Source organism: Protopterus annectens, chromosome 17.part0, assembly GCF_019279795.1.
Source record: "Protopterus annectens isolate FY-2018-M chromosome 17.part0, PAN1.0, whole genome shotgun sequence".
Taxonomy (NCBI): Eukaryota; Metazoa; Chordata; order Ceratodontiformes; family Protopteridae; genus Protopterus; species Protopterus annectens.
Window position 1 is genome coordinate 53,315,973 of NC_056751.1, and position 23,363 is coordinate 53,339,335.

Here is a 23,363-nt window from a genome sequence, read left to right on the forward strand (position 1 = left end):
GCTCTAAAGCAAGCAGTCTGCCTCCATCTAGTGGTCACAGTGAGTGCCTGCCTTGATTCACACAACTAGTCTTAAAGAACAAGCATCTTAATTTTGTATCTGATTCATGACAGGCAATGCTCTAGCAATCCAAAGCAGTTTCTAATGGTTGCAATATTTGTTTTATATAAAATATCAGCATTTAACAGTCCTGTAATAAGAAAGTACAGTTGTCTACATAACAGTTGTCACCCCCTCATCAAAAAAGAGGAATAGTGTAGGGCCAGATGGCAAGACTTTCAAGAATAGTGAGCGATGATGACACTTAAGTGCATACCCTTATTGGTTTCTTTTTAGACAGGGGATACCCCCTAAAGATGTTGTTAAAAATTAGAAATGAGGTTTTGGAGGAAAAGGAGGAGTATATATAAACCTATTTTAGGGGGCACCAACATTGATATGGTCCAAAAGAACATGAAGGTAAGGCATTAATTTTGAAATATAATAGTCATACTAGTGGAGTTGTTGAAGTAGTGAAAAAAACTTGAGATATAGTATTTAATGAAACTATGAGGAAGGATTTAGGAAATTTCCCCAAAATAAGATATTCTAGGGGAAAGAATATTAAAAAAAATTTGGAGGGAAATAGAACCATTTATAAGTGGTTCCAGGATGTATAAGTGTGGAACCTGTAAATTTTGCAGGTTCATTAATGAAGGACCTTATTGTAGTGGTGTCCAATTACACCAAGACCTTAGGGTGCCCTGGTAGGTGTAGATGGTGTTAGTTGCAATGCATTCTACGTAGGCAAAACTGTCCGTAGGTTAAAAGACAGGATTGCAGAACATCAGAGGGCTATCAAAAATAAGAACACCCATAATGCATTATACATGCATAGTACACAATGTGTTGATTTCAAGAAATTTATTTTCTTTGTGATTGACAGAGTGACATGCTTTGAAAGAGGTGGGGATGAAAGGTTGAAGGTGGAATTATTGGAATATAAATGGCAAATGCAACAACCCCATCAGGTTTGAATGAATATTTCTCTAAAACCTGTTTTAAAAGAAAGGGCCAACAGGATATAGTATAAAATAGGAGGTTATAAAGGTATTTTTACACCCCTACAGTCAATTATTAACATTATTATTTTTATTTTCATTTTTTTTCCATGTTAGTTTTATTTGGAGAGATATAAGTGTACTAAATTTAGACAAGATGTTTTATACACTTGTTTTAACAGCAAGTTAGGGTAATGTTTTTCATTGTGCATGGATATTTTCTGTGTTCATATCTATTTAACTTTAAGTAATTAATTATCTAATTTTCTATTGGTTGTGTTACTAATTGTTTGGGTATTTAATATGTGGTATGGATGATTTTCACTTTCTCTGATGAAGCCATTTGTAATGGTGAAAGCACTTAGCAAGTGAATTCGTATGTACTTTGGATTAAACGTCCGCCTAGTGCTTTGGACATGGTTCTTTGTTTTTTATTAGTTTTGTACCCTGTGGGTATACAATTTTGGGTTTTGTCTACAGTTACCATAACTGTCATCACCTGTGGGTTATCCCTGCTGTGGTAGCCCACGGCCAGCCCGAATACCAGAGTCAATGTTTTTCTGCGTCGGCTGCTGTCTGACGCCAGGTTGTCAGTGCTATAAAGGAAGCCAGTCGACGCCATTATATCAGTTTCTTACCCTAACCAGTCAGAGGCCCCGGTAAATATAGTAAAGTGGTCCTGGTGGCTAAAAGCCAGCATTAGCAGCTTATGTCTCCCTAAAGAAAGAAGATACAAGGGAGAATGAGGGTGGGAAACCAGGACTGCAGCAGTGAATACACTCGAACATCTACATTTATGGTAAGTGTACACAACTGTACTATGCGCTTCGTGTTTTACTGTTGCAGCATCACCTGTGGGAGGATTCCCAAAGCTGAGGAGAGGGGTGGTAGGATTAGTAAGAGTACTAGGAATGGGTCAGCATGCTCTGCAGAACTGCAGAGGCAAACCCTGCCCTAGCTCTGGAAAATAGAGGTAGGTGGTAATGCTTGGTAAAGGTATGGACAGAAGTCCTGGAGGCAGCTTCCAGGACATCCCTAGTGGGAACTCCTCTGAGGAATGCTGTGGAAGTGGAGGCTGCCCTAGTGGAATGGGTTTGAATAGACTGGGGGGGGGGTCCCCAAGCAATCTGTAGCAGAAATGGACACAGTGTGATATCCATTTGGAAATGGTTTATTTGGAAATGGGCTTCCCCTCTGCCCCTGGGGCAAAGCTGACAAGTAGTTGGTCCGTTTCCCTGTAGGGTTTAGTACAGTCCAGATAGTATCTGAGCTGTCTGTTTACGTCTAGTGAGCGCAGAATTCTTTCCCCCTTGTTTTGTGGGTTAGGAAAGAAGGTGGGTAGATGTATGGCCTGGTTGAGAGTTACATTAAATATCACGTTGAGCATAAAGGAGGGATTAGTCCTCAGGGAGACCTTGTCTGCATGGAAGATGATCTAGGGTTCAATGGCCATCAGTGCCTGAAGTTCTGAAACCCTTCTGGCTGAGGTGAAGTAAAATCTTCCAGGAGAAGTATCTTAGTTCTGCTGAAGCAGCAGGTTTGAAGGGTGGTAAATTAAGTTTTTCCAAAACATAATTCAGGCCCCAGGCTGGAGTGGATGGCCTTCTGGGAGGTCTGATATTAGAAGCCCCACTGAGGAAGTGTTTAATCAAAGGATGGGAGAACAGGGGGTTGTTCTGTATCAAAGAGCTGAAATGGCTGAGGCGTGGATTTTAAAAGAGGAGAGGCCACTTTTAAAGTACATCTGCTAGGGAGTCCAGGATAAGAGGGATGGAAGGTTGCGAAGTATTGCCCCCTCTGAACTGGCTCCATGAGCAGAATCTTTTCCATTTTTCCTGTGTAAGATTTTCTGGTGCTGGGCCTTCTGGCTTCAGTGATCATGTCTAGGACCTGTATGCTTAACAGGGGCCCCTTGTTTGCCTTGAGAGTATTAACCATGCTGATAGTTTTGAGACTAAGTCTGGGTGCATCACCCCCCACCACCACCAAATGAGTTAAGAGGTTTGAGATAAGGGGAAGCTGCCTGGGAGGCTGTAAGGTTAAGCTGTGCATTAAGGGGTACCAATCTGGAGCCCCCCTTAGTTTGATCAGCACCTTGGTGAATAAGAGGCAGAGGAGGGAATGTGTACACAAAGAGGGTGTTCCAGGGGAAGGTCAAGGCATCCACCTTCCATGCTAGGTGGTGGTACTCCCTGGTACAGAAGTTTCAGCGGATGGTTGAGATGCGGAGCAAAGGGATCCACCTCTGGGGTCCCCCACGCCCGAGATATTTGTAAAAAGATTTTTCTGTGGAGCTGCCATTTGTGGGGGTCCAGTAAGTTTCTGCTTAAGTGGTCTGCCAGGGTGCTGTTGATCCTTGGCAAGTATTGGGCTACCAGGTGTAGTCCCCATGGAAGAGGCAGTCATCCAGAGGTTCATGGCTAGCCTGCAAGACTGGGTCCCTCCCTGTTTGTTGATGTACCACATTATTGTGGTGTTGTGTTTTGATAAGGTGAACCCCTGGCTTGAGATGGGGTTTGAAGGATGTCGGAGCCTTTTGTACTGCCATCATTTCCTTCTGGTTGATGTGTAAGGGAAGGTGCTGGACATCCCAAAGACCTTGGGTGCACCTGCCTTCTAGATGAGAGCCCAGAGCTATGTCGGAGGCGTCAGTGGTAATGGTCTGCCTAGTTTGGCAGAGGGTGAAGGAAAGATCCTTGTTCTGAGATCAGGCCCCTGCCCACCAGGGAAACTCGGCCCTTATACAAGGGATCAAAGGGAGAGAGGTCTCTAGAGGTTGTGAGTGCTGACACCAAAGGTTCTTTTAGGTACCACTGAAGTTCTCATGTGGAGCCTGCCCAAAGGAATTAGAAGGATGCAAGATGCCATGTACCCCAAGGCTTGCAGGAACTTCCTCGCAGTGAGGTGACTTCTGGAAGCCAGCTGTATAAAGTAGAGAGGCAGGAAGCTCTGCTTTTCTGGGGACAGGAAGGCCATTTGGGATGCTGTGTCCAGCAGTGCTCCCAAGAAAATGATCTTCCTGGAGGGTGTTTGCCTTGACTTCTTCTCGTTGATGGTGTACCCTAAGGAAGTTAGGAGGGTTTTGACAAAGAGGAGGTCCTTGAGGAGCTTTTCTTTGCAATCTGCCTGAATGAGTCAGTCATCCAGATAGGGGTAAATTTGTATATTTTTATATCTGCACAAGGCTATGGCCGGGGCTAAGCATTTGGTGAATACCCGGAGAGCAGTAGATAAGCCAAAGGGTAGCACAGAGAACTGAAAGTGTTGAGAGCCTGCTCTGAAGCGAAGGAATTTCCTGCAGGATTCCCTTATGGGGATGTGGAAGTAGGCATCTTTTAGATCTAGGGTAACTAACCATGCAATTTTTGTCAGCATAGGAAGCAGCTACTGCAAAGTTAGCATTCTGAATTTGGGGACCACCAGAAAGGTGTTAAGAATGGATAAATCCAGGATGGGGCACCAAGTGCCCTCTTTTCTGGGAACAAGGAATAGTCTGTAGGGGACAGGTTCTACTGCCCCATGGGAAATGACAGTTTGGACTTGTTTCAATGCCTCTGCCCACTGATTTGGAGGCAAATCTGGGTACCCTCTTGGAATTGAGAGTTCACTGAAAGAGAATTTGTATCCCTGAAAAATTATCTTAAGACCCATTGGTCCTTTGTTACAGAAAGCCAATTTTGTTTGCAGAGGGAGAGCCTTCTAGTTTTTGGTGAGTGAAAAGAGGGAGTCAGAGTTTTTGCCATACAGAGATGGATTAGAACTCCCTGCCTTTGGAGTAGAAGAGGTCCACCGTTTGGTTCTCTGCTGTCCCTGGGATAGGAGTCTGGGTGGTCTGTCTCTGCAGGGCTTACCTTGTCCCTCTCTGCTAGGTGCAGAAAAGGACCAGTGTTTAAGAGGGAAAATTCCTGCTGAACCTAGGAGGTGGTACCTGAAGGGAATCTTTTAATGTTTACATAGATTTTGCTTTGTCTTCCATCTTTTTAAGCACCTCTTCTGCTTTTGCTCCAAATAAGCTGCCCGTATCCAAGGGTGCATCAAGTAACTTAGATTTGACTGGTCAGGGAGAGGTTGTTCCTTCAACCATGCAGGTTTCCTAATGACGGATTCTGACACTGCTGCCCTGCTTGAGGCTTCTAGGGCATCATTATCCACAGTGTAATGAGTGTTTAGCCACTTGACAAGTAGAGCGCAGTAAATCTAACTCTTTCGAATTGGCACAGTCAGGAAAGGTTGAAATCTTTTGCTTTAATAGTTCCAAAGTGTGTTGTTGATATTTTAACACGTGGAACTGACAGTTGAGTGCACTGATAACTAAAGGTTGCAGAGGTGTATACTTTTTTACCCCATCTGTCCAGAGCTCTGGAGTCCTTGTCAGAGGGAGTATGATTCTTTGCAGAACTAGCCTTAACTCCTTTTGGTCCCTGTGTAATGACCTCTTAGTCTGCAGCAGGATTTCTGTACAGGTATTTGTGAGAATCTGATACTCTGTAATACCGGTCAGGTTTTCTGGGAGCAGGTGGGAGGGCGTCAGGAGCTAAGCTAAATTCATGGAAGACATCATCAACCACCTCTAAGATTGGAAGGATGGCCAAGGGTCTGTGCTGGGCAGGTCTAGAAACTCTGAGTATTTTCTTAGACGGAGGGAAGTCTTGGGATTCCCGTGGAAGTATTTCCTGAGGGTGTGAAGGGTTTCCCCAAAAGGAAAGATCTTCTGGAGGGGAAGCAGAAGGAATGGATTCCTCTTCATCTCATAAGCAGTCAGAAGTTGTTCCTCTTCAAAATCTGAATAATCGACTCCTCAGAATCCTGTTCTGTCAGTGTTTCAGGAGAAAGGTCTCTCTTCCTTTTAGAAGATGTGACCAGACTACCCCTGATAACAGTGACAAGGTCCTTCGCCATTTTAAGCATTTGAGCTTGGAGTGGTGGAGCAGGAGTAAAATGATGGCAAGAGGTAGTTTTCTTAGGCGTGGCCTTGCCTTTGGGCCCAAGAGTATCCATCAGTGAGAGAAACAGTCGTCGGAGAAGACGTTTTTTGTCTAGAATCAGTAGTGCGAAAGACCTCCTATGAAGCCGGTGCCTGCATCGCAGCTCCAGAGCCAATCAAGGCAGACAACCAAAGGCTTGGAAGACGAGACAAAAGATTTCTGCGGCATACCAGACTCCAAAAAGGGTCTCAGTACAGGCATGCGAAGTATCTCACTGAATTCTGGTGAACTGATGACCTGCTTAGTGGTAGAGTTGGCAGAAGGCTTAGCCTTGTGTGGTCTGTCTAAATGTCTATGGATTGTTGGCTGATGGACATCATTTTGGAATCTGAAGACGGAAGACAAAAATACCTGGCTACAATAAGAGCTCTATGATGAATGATTCTTGCATTAAAGAGGGCACAGAACCGGCAACGGGGGACATCATGGTCTGGGCCTAAACAAGTGACACAGTATGAATGGAAGTCTCTGTGTGATATTTGCTTTCCACAGGCAAGACAATGGTCAAGTTTTTCAGACATCTGTTACTGCAAGTAGAAAGGATCCCCAACAGGGTACTTAGCTTTAGACGTTTTCAGCTGTAATTCAAACTCTGGTAGCGACCGACCGGCACACTTGCATACTCCTTCTGCTATGGGCTTCATGGAAAGAAAGACTGATGTAATGGCGTCGGCTGCCTTCCTTTACAGTACTTACGACCGGACGTCAGACAGCAAGCGACAGCACCTGAAGCAGAAAAACATTGACTCTGGTATTCGGGCCAGCTGAGGGCTACCACAACAGGGATAACCCTCAGGTGATGACTGCAACAGTGAAACATGAACATCATATCATAGTTTCACACCTGTTTTTCCAAGTCTTGCTTGCAGATTTTAAACTTGCTATATCATATTCTCTAGGACATCATCGGATGCGGACATATCAAAAGTAACTTCTTATTCCTAAGGTTCCTATTCCTAAGGTAAGTCAAACTACAACAGTCTGACCTCAAAGGTATTTTTATACCGGTCGTCCCGGTTTCTCCTACTGTACTCTTGCCGTCTAGTCTTTCCAGAACAAAGCTCTCTTTCCACATTTATTAAAGAATTTACACTATATAGCTGCAAGGTTACTCACATCATTACTGACATTTGTATTTCATCTTAAGCCATTCAACTATTTTATTCATTTCACTGTAATAAATATCTGTAGCAGTCTCCAAATTTTACTAGGCATACTAAGTATGCAAACCTGTACTGTCACAGGAATTATTTTAAAAATCACTGCATTCAACAAACTTAATGGATGTTAAAAGCTGTGTTTGCCAGGTGGCATCAACCACTGGGCAAACACACAACCTGCAAATTAAAAGGCAATGAAGGTTTGATGCATAAATATGTACTTCAACTAAAAGAATCCAAAAGTAGCAAAGGATGGATGGCCGTTAAAGCAGAACAGTTTTGTGACCTACCAAGGAAAGTCCCTTCAAAGATCAACCGATACAGAAAGAAATAAGATACATTCTTACTGTATTTACCTATGAGGGGATCCTCCTTGAGGGCTTTACTGGTGACAAAAAAGGAGATCAAATCTGTACGAGTGACAAAAAAAGAGCTTGTAAGCACTGAGAAACAGTACATTTATGTAGCCAACTTATTAGCATTTAGCAATACAGTTGGCATTAAGAGCCTGCAACTCTGGGTTTTTATTGAAAAAGAAATTCAAATTGGGATAGAAAATATACCAAGAACCCAGAAAGTGGTCCTTAATGTTAAGATTCTACCTGCTATATCCAGCATCAGGGGACCCTAACTAGGTGGACCTAAAATGGGATGCAACCTAAGCAATAAAAATTCCCAATGCCAGAAACAACCAGAGGACAGTCAAAGAAAGAGGTATAGAAGGCAAAGTCCTGAAGCAACAAGGGACCAAAGGAGGTTTGCATCTTGGGAATATCAGTTCAAAGCACTAACTCTTGGTGAAGGTGAGGTGAAAGCACCAACCAAGTTGCCATAATGTTCCCAGTGGAGAAGTTTTTAAAGCAATCAATGGAAATAGCCACACCCTTGTTGAAATGGCTTTCAACAAGGGCATTTTCCAAAAGCAAGCGTAATGCAGATAATCATTTAGAAAGGGCTTGCCTGGTAACTATCAACCAATTTTAGCTAAAGTGAAGGAGAGGAGCACGTTTTTCCACAATTTCTTCAAGCAGAAGCTGAGCCAACAGTGCATATTCTGGTTGTGAAGGTTTTCTCCTTTCATTTCTGCCCCACAAAAAACAGGAAGATGGATGGACTATTTTAACAATTCAGATAAGGTATTAAAAAAAGCGTTTAATACTTAAGACAAAACACACATACATTAACAAAAAGGAAAACAAACCATACTAACATTTTTGCCAGTTTACACACAGTATAAAGAAAGAAAATATGTAATGTATAAACCACAGTCCAACAGTACATAAAAATCACTCAATTCATGACCTCCCTTAAACCTAGCCCACTGTCCTGAACATTATTCTGCACATACTGTTAATTCCATTTCTATGTGAGTTGCTCCTTCCTTTTTCTAAAGACCCATCTTCCATTTTTTACCCATTTTATAATATAATATTCAGCACATGAAATACAGTTAGTTTAGACTTTGATTTCAATTTTCTAGTAACTGCTTTTTTTTTGCCAACCAACAGAATTAAACTCAAGGCCTTACCATGTCTAGGCAATTCAGATCCTGTGTCTCAGTTCAAAAGAATAATTTCCCTAGCCATTTGGTCCCCCAATATTTCTGTCGGAGGGCTCTGTAGGGAATTTTTTTATACTGACCAACTCACTACACTCCCCCCCCCCCCAAAAAAAAAAACACGTTTCCAGTTAACTCTTCTCCATTTCACCTCCAACATTTGCTATCTACCCAAGGAAAAAATTATTTGAAGTCTATGCAAACACTTGGTCCTAAACCCTCTGGACTTTGTTGCATACTCAGGAGCCATACACATGTTCTTCCCTTGTTCCCTTGAAAACTGCTTTTCCGGTCTCTTCCCTATCTTTTCTCATCACTTCTTACAGTTATTTGTATTATATATGCCCTACTAATCATCCAGCTTCTGTTTACATTTGAAGAAACTCTAAAAGAGCAGATCTTTCGCTTAGGACTCCCCTTATCCCTTTTTCTTCTCCTATACTCTGACAGCAGTCCCGGATAGGAAAGGCAGCTTCTAACCTGAAGTCCAAGCTTCTTCTTGGCCTCAGTCCACTCTATTACCCTTCCCTTTCTAATTATTTATTCTAAATACCTTGATTTGTTTTGCCCATTTTCTCCAGTAAATTCCAGCCCCCTCTTGCCTAGTCTCTGTACCCCCCTACTTGAAGTCATCCCTACTGGCAATATACTTGAGATATACTTGCTTGTTTATACACCTTATTCACTTTTGTTGTGGTCGAGTGAGTCAGTAAAATTGTCTGACGATTTTTGGGCTGTTCTGTGGTTCACTGCACCTCCTCCTAGTGTCCAGTTTTGATTTGACAAAAATCTTTCAACATTCACATGTTGGCTTAGTCCTTAGAATACTTTCTCCAACTTTATGAATTCAATAGACTGTAAATTCTGAGAAACGCTTTCAAAAGAAAATGCAGGCTAGTACTAAGGGATACCCAATCCTGGTGAAAGACCATCCATAGCTCCTTATGTGTAAAGGCTTTAAAGCTCTGGCATCCTGACAAAAAAGATAATTGCCAACAACAAAAGCATTTTCAAAAGATGCACTTGAAAAGCACTGAACCTAAAAGGTCAGTGTTGGGATAAGCAACCCTGTCATGAAGTTCAATTATAAACAAATGACCTTGCTTCCTTCAAAGGAGACTGCAGATGCAAAACCTCCTTTAAGAAACTGATTGATCACTTGGTGTTGGGTCACAGCTCTGCCCTCATAAATGTACAAATAGTAAACCTATGTACTATGGCTATGCACTAACAGAAACCTAAATCACACAGCACATCTAACACCTTACATGGGACAGCTGTCAGGTGGAAGGTTTCCCGACAGCTTCAACTCCCTCCAATACCAAACCTGTAGTTCTGAGGTATTTTCAGCTTTGCACTCATTCAACTGGGCTAAACTCTGTCACGATAGTTAATATGCACCTAAAGATTTTAGTGTGCATTTACTAAAGGTAATATATTATTTTTTTTTGTTTTCTTCTCAAGAGTATTCATCTGTTCGTAGTTATGCCGTTTGTTAGGGAGTTGAATCTTTTCTGTAGCTCAGTGATGCATAAGTTCAGTGTTGTTACGCTGTGCAGTAGCATGAAGTCGTCACAACGTAGAAGTCAAATGCCTTCTGTGTACCGATGCATCCTATTTGTGTACACAGTTAGGTAGTTTTAAATGGATCCTTGTGGTTACTCCTGCACCCAAGTTTTAACAACACTGCACTTTGTCATGCTACTGTTTGTATTCCCCAGGACATATGTAACAAATATTTTAGTGCTTGCATTTTACAGTGTACACCTTTAAAGCACTGTGGCATCAGTCTATGACTACGAGATCAAAAGCTTTAAGAAACCTAAAAAGGAAGACATATATATTACATATACCTGTGTATGACAGAAAAGTAAATGTATAAGGATCTTATACAGAAAATTACATAATACATTCAAAAAGATTCTGAAAACTGAAATATGGTTATATGTACTTTGAAGCTTTTTGCATATTGTACATCACTGGATTTACTAAGATTACCTGAAATAACTAATTTTATAAGTGAGAGGTGAAATCCGAGTGTTTTACTGCAGAGTCAGATATTTTACTCTGATATAAAGTACACTATTTTTCAAGATGCTTGAACCTAGGAGAGAAGAATGTGGTTTGAAATGAGCAATATGTAACTTTTAAATTCTGCAAAGGCTGTGAATGTTTTTGACTCAAGTTGAGTAGCAAGCTATTCCCTTTTAATTCAATGAGAAAGGATATATCATCATATTTAGGGTGTTATACAAATTTGATATACAAGCGCTTGTAATTTTAACATTTATTCAGCGCTTTTGTTAGAGTTATAAAATAAGTACACACCTTGATCTTCCTATTGTACAACAGTTTGGTAAGTTTAGACTGCCTATCAACAGATAACTGATATTTACAGATAACAGTCTTTTCATATCTTACTCCACTCTACTTGCATATTTAAAGATCTGGTTATAATAATGTTAAGTATTTCTAAATGATTTACTAGTTTAACAAATTACTTACCACATTTATTACTTGTGAGTAATGGAAGTGGATTATTAAACTTTAGTAATGGGGGATAGTTTTAAATGTCAAAATATGCAACTGAGTGAATAGTGCCTTAATTTTTATTATTTGTAAATCAGGGTAGTTTTTGGCTAGTTTGCCTTAGCTAAACAAACCTCAATTTGTATAATAAAAATAAATAAATAAAAAGAATTAAAAATTACTTGGACTACTGCTGGAGATAGTGTGTACTGCTACCACTGCCACCTGGTCCCCCACAATTTTTTTTTTATTTTGGACCAAGCAGCTAGAGAAAGGGAGTCTGTTCTGTAGAAACAAACCCATTATTCAAACATCTAACAGAGCAGAATCACAACTGAATAATGTGAAATATATTCATCATAAGGGTTATTACTGAAATAATTCATTACATGAATAAAGGTATAGCAGGCAATGAGCCTTTAGTTCCCAGTACTGGGTAGATGGCATAACGTATCCCTTACAGGACAGCCAAGCAAATCCTGCTCCAACTTTAGACAGACCATCCCACGTGGATATTCACTTTAACATACTCCAAATATTACAAGGAGAAGTTGCACAGATGCTTTGAGCATATAATATGCAGAATGCTGCAGTAACTGCTGACTTGGTGATGTAATCCTTCATCTCTCCAGCCAAAGCCCTGTTACATCTTTCATAACAAAATATAATACAGTTATATCAGCCAATTAAAGATTGTGGTGGTAACTGCTGACCTGGTTGAGTGAGCCCAAACCTCTCCAGTCAAAATGCCTTGCCATGTTTTCAAAATAAAAACATGATACAGTTAAGCCAGCAAACTGTAAAAGTTCTGGTTCATAACAGGTCAACCATGTTTTCCTTTCATTAATGACAAACTGGTAATCAAACTATCTCAGTGGTTTAATCATTTTAATGCACTGCACACATTGTCTGTGCACAAACAGTGTGCAACATTTTGCCCTTGTGTACCCGTTTAGGAAAAAAATCTGTACTTTCCTGCAACTTGATTATGTCATCAAACTGGGCAAGGTTCATCTACAGCACAGCTCTCCTGCATAAGAAAAACTTTTATTTATCACCGATAATAGCACGCAAGAGACTGCCATCAGAAAACCAATGTGAATTTCAATTATAAACATTCTCATTAAAGTACAATAATCAAACCTAAGAATAATGTTTTGAGAGAAGAAATAATATTTGGAGTTAGGAATGGATTGAGTCTATAAAAAAAACTTCCAGTAAAAGGTTAATCTTTTTGGTACTTGCGTATTATCGCAACCAGGTTCCCAAGAAGACAAGCAGCCCATTTCCAAGTCCTTCATGTACCGGCATATGTTCTCGCGGTTTCTTGCGAAACATGTATAATTACAGTGCTTTACACCTTTTGTATATTAACCTTTATAAAGTTTTTTTGATAATATGAGTCTCTAGGATCTTCCAAGCAATGAAAAAGATCCCATCAAATTATTTCAGCAATATGGCACTCTACCAAATAGTCGAGACTGCAGTAATGGTCATCCCATGAAGTTATATTGGGTCTATATTAGATCAATCAGCGTTCGCTTTTTTAAGCGTTCGCTGATCGACCTTATGTAAGCGAAAGCTTACAATCTCGAACTGTCAGATCAGCAATTGTTTTCCTAGGGAGAAGAAAAAAAAAAAAAACAAATCGCTGAACCAAAACACACACAACACAAGCACACCAAACAAACAGAAATCCACACACACACACACACACACACACACACACACACACACACACACCTAAAATCTGACACCTAACCCTACACTAAAATATGCACACACCACTAACTATCCACTTACATTAACCCAAACCCTAACCCTAAGGTCCATCACTATCGCACACTCACCTCACCCGCTCCCTAACTCACCTAAACCCGCCCTAACCCTCACGTCCACACAATCGCACACATACCTAACCCGAGCCCTAACACTCACATCCACACAATCGCACACTTACCTGAATCAGACCCGTAACTTTCCACCACGGCACTGAAAATACAGAAATGGACAACAGAATTCTTTGAGTTTCTGTTGCTTCGATATTTTTAACATTCACTAAAATAAGGTTGATCAATCAGCGTTTGCTTGTTTAAGCGTTCGCTGATCTAATATAGACCCAGTTATATTTTGGTAAACAAATTTTTTGGAAATGTAATGTTGACAAGTGTAACCAGCATGTGGGAATGCAAAGTGGGAACTGGTTTGAAAGCAGTCTAATTCCATTTACTACAGCCCTACGATTTACTGGTAGCGTAAAGAACTGACTTCCATACAATTCTGTGAATAACCAGATATGGCACATGTTAGACTGGAACAGTTACTTGAGACATTTGTGTTCTTCAAATGGAGGGAGAAGAAAATAAAATGCATCCTATAGGTGGCCCAGGACATATTGTTGAAATTGATGAAAGTCTGTTCATGAAGAGAAACAGTAACGCAGGATGTGTACTGCCGCAACAATGGATTTTTGGCAGTATATGCAGACAGACCAAAGAAACTTTCCTTGTAACTGTGCCTGACAAGAGTGCTACTACAGAAAATGAATGAGCACATTAAAAGAGGCAGTACAACTTATTCTGACGTTGTAGAGCTTACCAGACTAATGAACTGGAAGAACCTGGTTTCATACATGAAAAAGTAATCCATAAATATAACTTCATTGACCATGACACTGGCGTACACACTCAGGGTGTTGAACGTATGTGGAGTTCCGTTAAATAGAGAAATAAAAAACAGAGGTACAGCCCGTTACTTGGAGTCTTACCTAGCAAAATACATTTGGCGTGAGACTCAAACTGCCAGGAAAAAAAAAACACTGTTTTAAATGCATTAGGACAGCGAAAGCTGTCAACTTCCCACCACAGACCAAGAATTAGTCCCTTTAGCTACCGACAGACTTTACATTTCTGCTGTAAACCTTTCATAATACTAAATGAAAGTACACATTGCTGAATGTATACCTACTTTGTACATCTCGTTTTGAAAAGATGTACAACTGTGATTTTCATCCCTGGTAAAAGTAACGATGACTCTGAAGCAGCAGCCAAGTTTATTTTACATTACATTAAGTTATGTTGCTAAAGTTCGCCACTCGGGAGAGGAAATTTGCAGTTATTCCTCTTCCTACCTCATAATCAATGTACTGGTTTAAATACCCATTTTAAGGTTAAGATAACTTCTATCGCCAAAACATAAATTATGCCAGGTTGCAAACCTGGTTACGATATTACGCAAGTACCAGCTTTTTTAATGACAGGGACACATGGTGATCAAACTGCTGCTCATTATTCAAGGAGACTAACCTTACTTATTCAGAGGGTATTGCACTTTTGGGGGGGGAGGGTTATGAAGTGAATAAGTGCTTCCCTTTATATGTTCCAATGCAGTCTCCATCCAAAAGCATAGTCACTGCACAGATGATTTCCCCCCATGATAGTCTGAAAAACTGAAATGATCTACACTTATCAAGCATCCCCCTAAAACTCTACACACCTATTACCATTGCTCTTTGCTCTTTAGATGTTATGTGTCGTCAGGCACTATTTATGGAGAGGGACCCCCAAATATCATATTTAATAGCACTTTTAGGGCAGTTATTTACTACACTACTGATCTACATCAAATGTGCACTACAGATGCAGATGTACATACTGTAGTACTGACTCAATGAGTACAGTCTTTTCTTCAGCAAAGGAAGAAGATTAAATTATGAATTACTCATTCAGTTCAGAACATGGTCTGGAACGTACAAGGTACCATCCATTGTATACCTGCCTTTTAACAACTGCACTCCATTTTAGTTTAAAGTCAGGCAGGTCTTTAATGCAACCTCATACTATAGGAGACAGCATTTCAATAGGTCCTGTTCAACTAGTTATGGAAAACAAGTCTTTGGGCAGCAGTTTAACAAGGACAAAAAAAAAAAAGAAAGCAAATGAATATTAGGTGACTGAGCCAAACAATTAATGGTGCTTGTGATTTTAACAGCATTTCAATGTTGCCTTAATGTATGCAACTGCCACATGCAAAACATTTTATGTCCGTCACTATTCTTCATTTAACTTTCTCAAATGATAAAGTTGTATAACAAACAAAAACAAATCCAGTTCTTACTTGAACATTTGGTCTGTTTTTCTTTGTTGCACCTTCAAATGCCAAATAAGACAAAGAAGCTTGCTCACTACCTCCAATGTCAACTCGGAATATATCTCCGGCCTTTGCAGTCACAATGCCTATGACATACTCTCCTTTAACAGGAACATACTGAAATTATAAAAAAAGACAGAGTTAACAACACTGGTGTAAAGCCGCATAACATACATATAATAGCCCACGATTCTTTTAACACCAAAGTACAATAAACAAACAACTGTTAATGGGACATACTCACCACAGAAGTATCTCCAAGATACAAGCTCTAGCTGCAGGATGTATAAAGGTTTTTGCCTCCAGACAGTAGGATCACACTGCAACTTTCTTTCAACACAACTCCGCTCTTTCCCCTGGGCTATGAGTGGAAAACGGCCTTTCATTCCAATTGCTATACTCAACACTACATGTACATGTGCTTTCTCTGAGCTAAACAATATCTCTATTTTCTTACAGTGATTGCTGTAAGATAACATACCTGGCTGCCAGAGTTCTTTTGCAAGCATGAATTTCACGTAAAATTTCACACAGTGACTACAAACAATCCAGTATACATTTTCCATCCACATTTGTGACCAATACAAAGAAACACTGCCTGAACACAATAAAACAGTGTATGCCAATCCTTTGCATTAAATCTTTGTACAACTGTGGCAGACAAGCAGACTGCTAAACAAGCAACTCAATATCTCTTACCCTAGCACTAGGGCTAACTCTACATTTCTGTACTTTAGTGGATATACCTTTGGTAACTTCTTTTCCCTACTGAAGTTAAGTGATAACAGATTTTGAAGCACATTATAAACACAGATGCAAGTTGATAAATAATAAAACAAAGCGGACCACGAACTGCAGAATTCCACTTTAATAAAAAAGTTTAGCACTTTCGTCAGCTGTTCGTTTTACAGATGCAAGTTGAGTAAGTTGCTAGGCACCCTAATCCATTCGATGGTTTAATTGACTGCTAGTGCCTCCAGTTTTCTACATGGGTAAAGCAGCTCTATTTGCCCTCGCTTTGCTTGGGCTCAGTTTACTGCCCTACCACCACATTTATATCTACAAATCTTCACCCATCCAAACTGTCACACTACACACTCCCCCAGCCAACACTTCACCTACCACTTTATAGCTTTCACCTACTCATTCTATTCAGATTCTAACCAATCTTCTTTCCTCTGTCAAACTCTACCTGCCAAAGGTATTCACATTCCAACTAACCTCTTTCTTTTGTGAAAATTCCCACCGACCAACTACTTCCTATTTCCCAAAAATAATACACCTACCAAACTCCTATCTCCGGTACTACAACTCCCTTTCCAACACTATTACAAACTTTCTCAACTTAGTTTCAAAAACTGAGCCATTACATATCTCCCTTAGTCATACTGTACCAAATCTAATGAACTCGTAACACTCTTTCACATTCCTCCTAACCAACAAACACCTCCAAACACTCAAACAACTCTACCCATCCCATAACGGTCTCTCACATTTTATAATGTTACTCAAACTACTACTCACACCTCTGCCTTTATCATGCGTCTCATCCAACATTCTACCATCATAATCAACACTATCTACACTCAGATGAATTCCACATAAGGGTACGGACTCCATAAACAGCACCCTCTGCCTCTACAATAATCCTCAACTTATTCTCACCAGCAGCCATTCACCAAGAATAAACGTCTAGATCAGTGTCGTTACCTAACGAGCTAAACCCAATAGCACAAATGAAATACAAATGGCCAATCACCTACCTCCACTTTCTCTGCCAATTAACACTATGTGGTAACATCCACAGGCCCACAGAAACCACATTCTGCAACAAAGATTATATTCCAAAAAAAAAAAAGCTCTCTGGCTTACAGCTTTTTAATGTAATATAAACATTAAGTATCCAAGAAACTGCCAGAAATTCACGACTGTTTAGCGTATTCTTCATCTGACATACTCACAGCCACTGAAACAAGAAACAAAAGGATGAGGTAATGCTATCGACTGGTACAACATATTAAGTCTCGGTAAAACCAATAAGAAGGCACAATGACTGGCAATTACTTACAAAAAACTTCCTTAAATCTCAGTCTAAATTCTTATATCCTCAATTAGACTTGATAATCAGAAGACTGTATGCAGAAAAGGAATGTCAATATCCCAAGGTAACAATTCTGATATTGCTGAAGAATTTTTCTCCTGGGTTGCATCAAATAGTCTACAAGAAAATTACATCAGGTGATTTAAATACTGACCGACAATCCATTAACATGGACTCCTCCAGTAATACCATAAATTTGTATGGTCTCACTCCAATCATTTCCACTCCTACCAGATACAACTAGCAATAAGAAATCTATCATGGACAATATTCTCACAAACACTCCAAACAAAATAAAATTTCCACTGGCTCTCTCCTAGACGCCTTAAAGTGACCACCTGCCCACCTTTGCTGCAAGGGACCAAATTACTATTCATAAACAGGACTGCTACAACCATGTACACAATCAGTCTTCTTTCCAAAAAAAGACTCCTCTCCAACCTAAAATCTATCCACTGAAAAATATTATAAACTATCCAATTAGATGAAGCTATGCAACTGTTCAGCACAACTTTTCTAAATACACTAAATGAACATGCTCCAATTAGAATGAAAAAAGACAGGCAAAGCCAATCCAGCATCCTGTCTAGGAAAATAAAACAGCTCATGAATGAAACAGACAAGAGCTTGGAAAATGTGGAACTAAAATCTTCAGAAATACAAACAACTCAAACAATACTAAAAACAGGATCAAAACATAAAACCGCTTTCTACACACAACTACAGACTTCATAGACCAGAAACGTTTTGAGATATTTTGAATAATCAGCTGCTAAATCCTGGTCAGACAATCCATCCAATCCTCACCACAAACAAGCACTATTGCCAGTTAATCCAGCTCCATTTCATGCAGACAGTAGTCTCTCTCTCTCGCGCTCTCCTCAGCAACTCAAAACCCACACCTAACCCACCATCAGCAGAGCCCAAGCACCACCTCCTACCTACACTACCAAAAGACTTGTAAAACCTAATACCCACTCCAGTAGAATGCATCAAAATAGCAACTGATGCCCAGGGCTTATTCAGTTTCTGTTTTAAAAACTGTAACAGTAAGGAAACCCATGTCTCTGCGCTGTAGAAAAAAATCCTTCATTGCACCTTGCACAAGTGTCAGTTCTACTGACCTACAGCCATTCTACCACCTTTGTCTGAATTACTCAAAAAATATATCAAGCTCAATTGCTAACCCTCATTACTGACAAATCACCACCTCCCACACTGCAAGAATTCCATTCCATCACAGTACTTTTACCAGCCTCCCTCAGATTCGTCACCAGTGTAAATAAAGGCAACTCTGTCTTAATATTCTTCCTTGATCTGTCCAAAGCTTCTGATCCAGTTTCACACTCCAGGCTGATAAGGAGAGTAGCTCTCCAGGAACTGAACACATCTTCCATGTCTGTGACAGAAAACAGGCTGAATAACAGCAAAATGACATCACTTTCTTTCTGGAACAGTAGGTTCGCCATAAGACTCAAACTCTAGGTCCCTTGCCATTCAATATATTCATAAAAAAATCCACATAGTAACCAAAACTGCTACTATCATCCACTATGCAGGTGATTCAACCCTTATCTGCTCCACCAAAAACCTGGATAAATTACACGAATATACCCAGGAATCTCACCAACTACATGAACAAAAAACTCACTTCACTCTAACCTCCTCTAACAGCACTAAAGTTGAACTAGTAGTGTACCATACCATGTTTTTAGGGGTCTCCTTAAAGGGTCACTATGGGTGTAATATTTATTTTAGGTTTTCATCAATGCAAACCACCACATCAAAACCTCTGCTGCTACTACTAGGGTCACTATGGGTGTAATATTTATTTTAGATTTTCATCAATGCAAACCACCACATCAAAACCTCTGCTGCTACTACTAGGGTCAAACCATGCCCGATAGATTATGCCAGAAAAAGACCACCTCAATTTTCCCAATTCCAACCCTCCTATATGCATCTCCCATCTTCACAAAACTTACAAACTTCCTGAACAAATCTACAAAAGCAATGCTGCAACAAAACAGAAAAAATGTGTTGCTAATATCCCTTACAAATCCCCCCACTGTCTGGTTTGTAAACTACCGTGGAACAAACCTAACGTTATCGCAACTAATCACCAAACAATTTTGTATACAAATCTGATAAATATCACACCATCATTCAAAGACTATGCACCAGTGAAAATTCTTTGTGCTACTGATAAAATGCTACTAACAGTTACAAAATAAAAACAATGATGCTGTGTAATCTTTCTATTCTTGCTCCAAAATCTGGAAATTCCACCCTTCTTGGTCTCTCCTTTAAACTACAACTAAAGCAGCATCTAATGGACTCTTGGCTATGTCCTTTGTCCTACATCAGACTAACCTAGCTCCTATCCAACTGCCACCTTACACCCGCAATATAAAATGTACCACTTTTAACCAATGATCTAAGGACATTATTTCCATTTGCTCTGCTTACCTGCCCTACAATATTTCACTATTTCTAGCAACTCTCCATTTCTTTTTCATTTGCAAGCTCTTTTCTTCTTTCCAATTATTCATGGCCTTCTTTTAGTACACTGCTTACGCCTTTTTGTTTTTTGCATTCATTTTCAGATCCTGTTATGTTAAATTCCTACCTTTCTTGACAGGAATATTTTTGTAAACACAAAACTATGAGTATTTTTATAACCTTGTATTTACAGTTTCTTCTATTTTGCATTTTATTGTACTTGTGCATCTCTGTAATTTCATGGTAACGTTTGTCTTATTTTTCTGTTGGAGCTTTTCTCCCAGACCACATCTGAAAAGGAGTTACTGTTGCCCAGATGGACTCTCCAGTTTAAAATGTTAAATAGATTGGTAGATTTATCACTTAGCTCAAGGACAGAGACTACATTTCGTGCAATGGTCTTCTTCCAGCATTTCCCCAAAATTCCCTTTATAAAAGTGTGTTTAAACTACTTGGATTTTTTTACCCATTGTCAACGGATTCTTTTAATGAACTGAAAAGTGGTTTATTTTTTTTCTTTTTGTTGTTTTCTTCAGAGTGAATACCTGCTTTCCTGGCTTTTCAATCCTGGCTTCAGAAATCAGTAAAGTGCAATTGCGGCAAGCAAATGCCATTTAGAACCAAAAACAAAATTCTGAATTGGAATGGCATGCAAATATAAATTCACAGGTAACAGCCAAAGATTTGAAACAAGATTGGATAAGACGCAACTGCTGCTTCATTCAGTACAACAGTGGATCAAGCCACCACACTGGACAGAAACATTTCTTTCTTTAGGGTAGGAGAGATTACCTTATTTTGACAAGGACAGCAAAAGCTTAAAAAGTTAATTAGGTGGTAGTTGAACATGACAAAACTTGTTCTGCTTCAAAGAAAGCAATTCAGAATAAAGTAGGTGAAATGGCACACTCAAGATTGTTTTCTATGGCGATAAGAGTCCCCACTCCCTCCATACAGGGGGGGGTCCCGTCTTTTTATTATACTTAACTCCAAAGTCACTATACTGCACTGCAGAGGAAAATGAACTGATCTTTCTGCAACAAACAATGCTGGGGAATGTGTTTCTCATGCAAGTGTGCAATACTGCTTATTTGCATAACTGGCCCTCTGTGAACTGTCCACTACTTTCCTAACAGCACAGATGGTATGCCTGAAACAAATGGCCCTCCTTGAAGCTTAAAAGACACTACTGCAATACCACTCTGTGAACAACTGCTGCTCGCCTTACATCTCTGACAAAATGGCCATCACAGAGACTGGCAGAGTGGGAATGCTCAGGATGGGCTCTGTTTAAAATAAGCTTTAGTGACAGGGATTTGGAGATCTGGGACAAATGCTCATCATACTATTTCGAACTTTTAGTTCTAAAAGATACCTACAAATTGTATCAGCTGCTCAGCAATTCAAGTGACAGAACCAGCAGTTTTCACACTGTAGATCAGAGTAGAGCATAGACATTCCTTTAATGCCTTCACCTCCAAAACAGATCTTCAAATTTGTTTTTCTGAGATAGAACGTCCTTTCACAGATACCACACTGAGAAGCTTTAATTATTGCTTTTTCCAGGCATAGTAAAGCCTTACAGTACTAGGATTGTTGCAAAAAAATAAATAAATAAAAATAAATAGAAAATGGAAATCAAAGTCAAACTAGCTGTAACTGAAGTACTGAATATTGTAAAGGAGAAGCAAATTACACAGACTTTGTGGGAAAAACACATGCAGGATTATGTTCAGAAGTTAAATTTAAGGGAAGACAGGAATTAAGCAGTTTTATGTCAGTTTAAATGAAAATGGTTGAAATGTATGCAGTATGAAAATAAAAATAAATGGTAGTATGATTTGTTCTCTTTTCTATTACTGTACATGTACCTATGCCACTTCTTAGGTCACGTTTAATAAAGATATAAACAAAAAAAGCATTAAGCTGTCAACACTTGGTGGGGAGATGGGTCAGAATGCCACAGCGACAGCTGGACAGACCCAGGAAAATCAATTACTCAGTAAGGATAGAACAAGAAAACAAAAATCCACTGCACAATATGCCTGAAAAAAAAAAAAAAAAAAGTTTAGCACTTGCTTAACAGACTGTCATAGCTCTTAACCAGCAACCATTTTGAGGAAAAACATTGGTACTGCAACATGTATAAACAGTGCAAGTTTATAGCAAATAGTCCCTCATATTCAAAGAATCATTGGGCCTTTCTAAGCCTAGTCAAATCTTCTTGAAAGAATAATGATGTCCTGCATCCATCCAAACAGGGCATTGAGGGCCAGGCATTTATAAGCTACCTCTGTCCATAAGGGACATGGATGCCAGGCCCAGTGTTAATTACCTCTTCCCCATCCACTTATCTAGGTTGTGCTTAAACTGGGTAATAGACGAACTCAGCTTCACATGGATGGGAAGCCTATTCCATTGGAAGGACAGTCTCATCTGTCACTCCAGCACATTCTATTTAAGTCACAGAAAATTCAGGTCCTTAGATCTTTAAATTCTTGCACTCTGATTTTTGAATATGTAGGAGATTCATAAGTGTGGGGTTTGTGGATGTCATATTATTTCAATAGTGGAAAGTGCTATGGTACCCTATTCTGCAAGTAATAAAATGCTTTTTCAGCCACAATATGCAACAAACTGCATTGTTTTTATTTTACTTTTTTTTTGAAAGTCTGGGGTGAGAAAGTATTGCATTTTACTTTTTTTTTTATGTAGCACGGGTTTTGTGGGAATGCCTAGATAATGTTTCTGTGCTGTGCAAGTTCAAGTTTAATTCCCACCTCTAAAACAACTTCTTGTATACATGGGGAGATCAGGGAAGAGTACTCTATGCCCTGTTCAAGACCTCAACTGCTGAAGCAGTGAAAAAGAGCTTGCCAGAAAGATGGCCAGTACGTATAACATCCGATCGTGGACACCAGCAATAAAGGGAGCCTTCCTGTGTACAACAGGCCCTTTCACACAACATTAGTAGTTACGACTGTCTCCAGACCCAGAACCCAGCCCTCTATGGCAATCATCAAACTTATTCTGTGATAGAAGGCTGGTGAGGCCATGGAGAACTGAGTTTCAGATGACCTCAAAAAGCTTTTAACAAACCAGCCAAAGACTTGGAAGAGGAAAAGTGGGCACTACCCTGACTGTTCTCAGGAAGGATGCAAAAACACTGACTTGGACTGGACTCGCTGTCTTGAGGCACAAGGAACATAAAAAGTTCCCGAATCCAGAAGACATGTTAATCCCTTGAGGAGATTGTGCCAGATGGAGGTGGTGGAACTGGATCAATTTCTGTAGATAAGGTCACCTTAGCATTTAAATAGTCCTGTTATGGTAATCATG

The 23,363-nt window shown here is 39.8% G+C and overlaps 1 protein-coding gene across 1 annotated transcript in view; it reads right to left on the reverse strand.

Moving 5' to 3' along the window:
- Positions 1 to 23,363, reverse strand: part of EXOSC3 (exosome component 3) — a 228,171-nt gene that overhangs the window by 167,148 nt on the left and 37,660 nt on the right. The window contains exon 2 of the mRNA XM_044059362.1: positions 15,389 to 15,538. Coding sequence (XP_043915297.1) covers positions 15,389 to 15,538 — 150 coding nt within the window. The remainder of the gene's footprint in view (positions 1 to 15,388; positions 15,539 to 23,363) is intronic.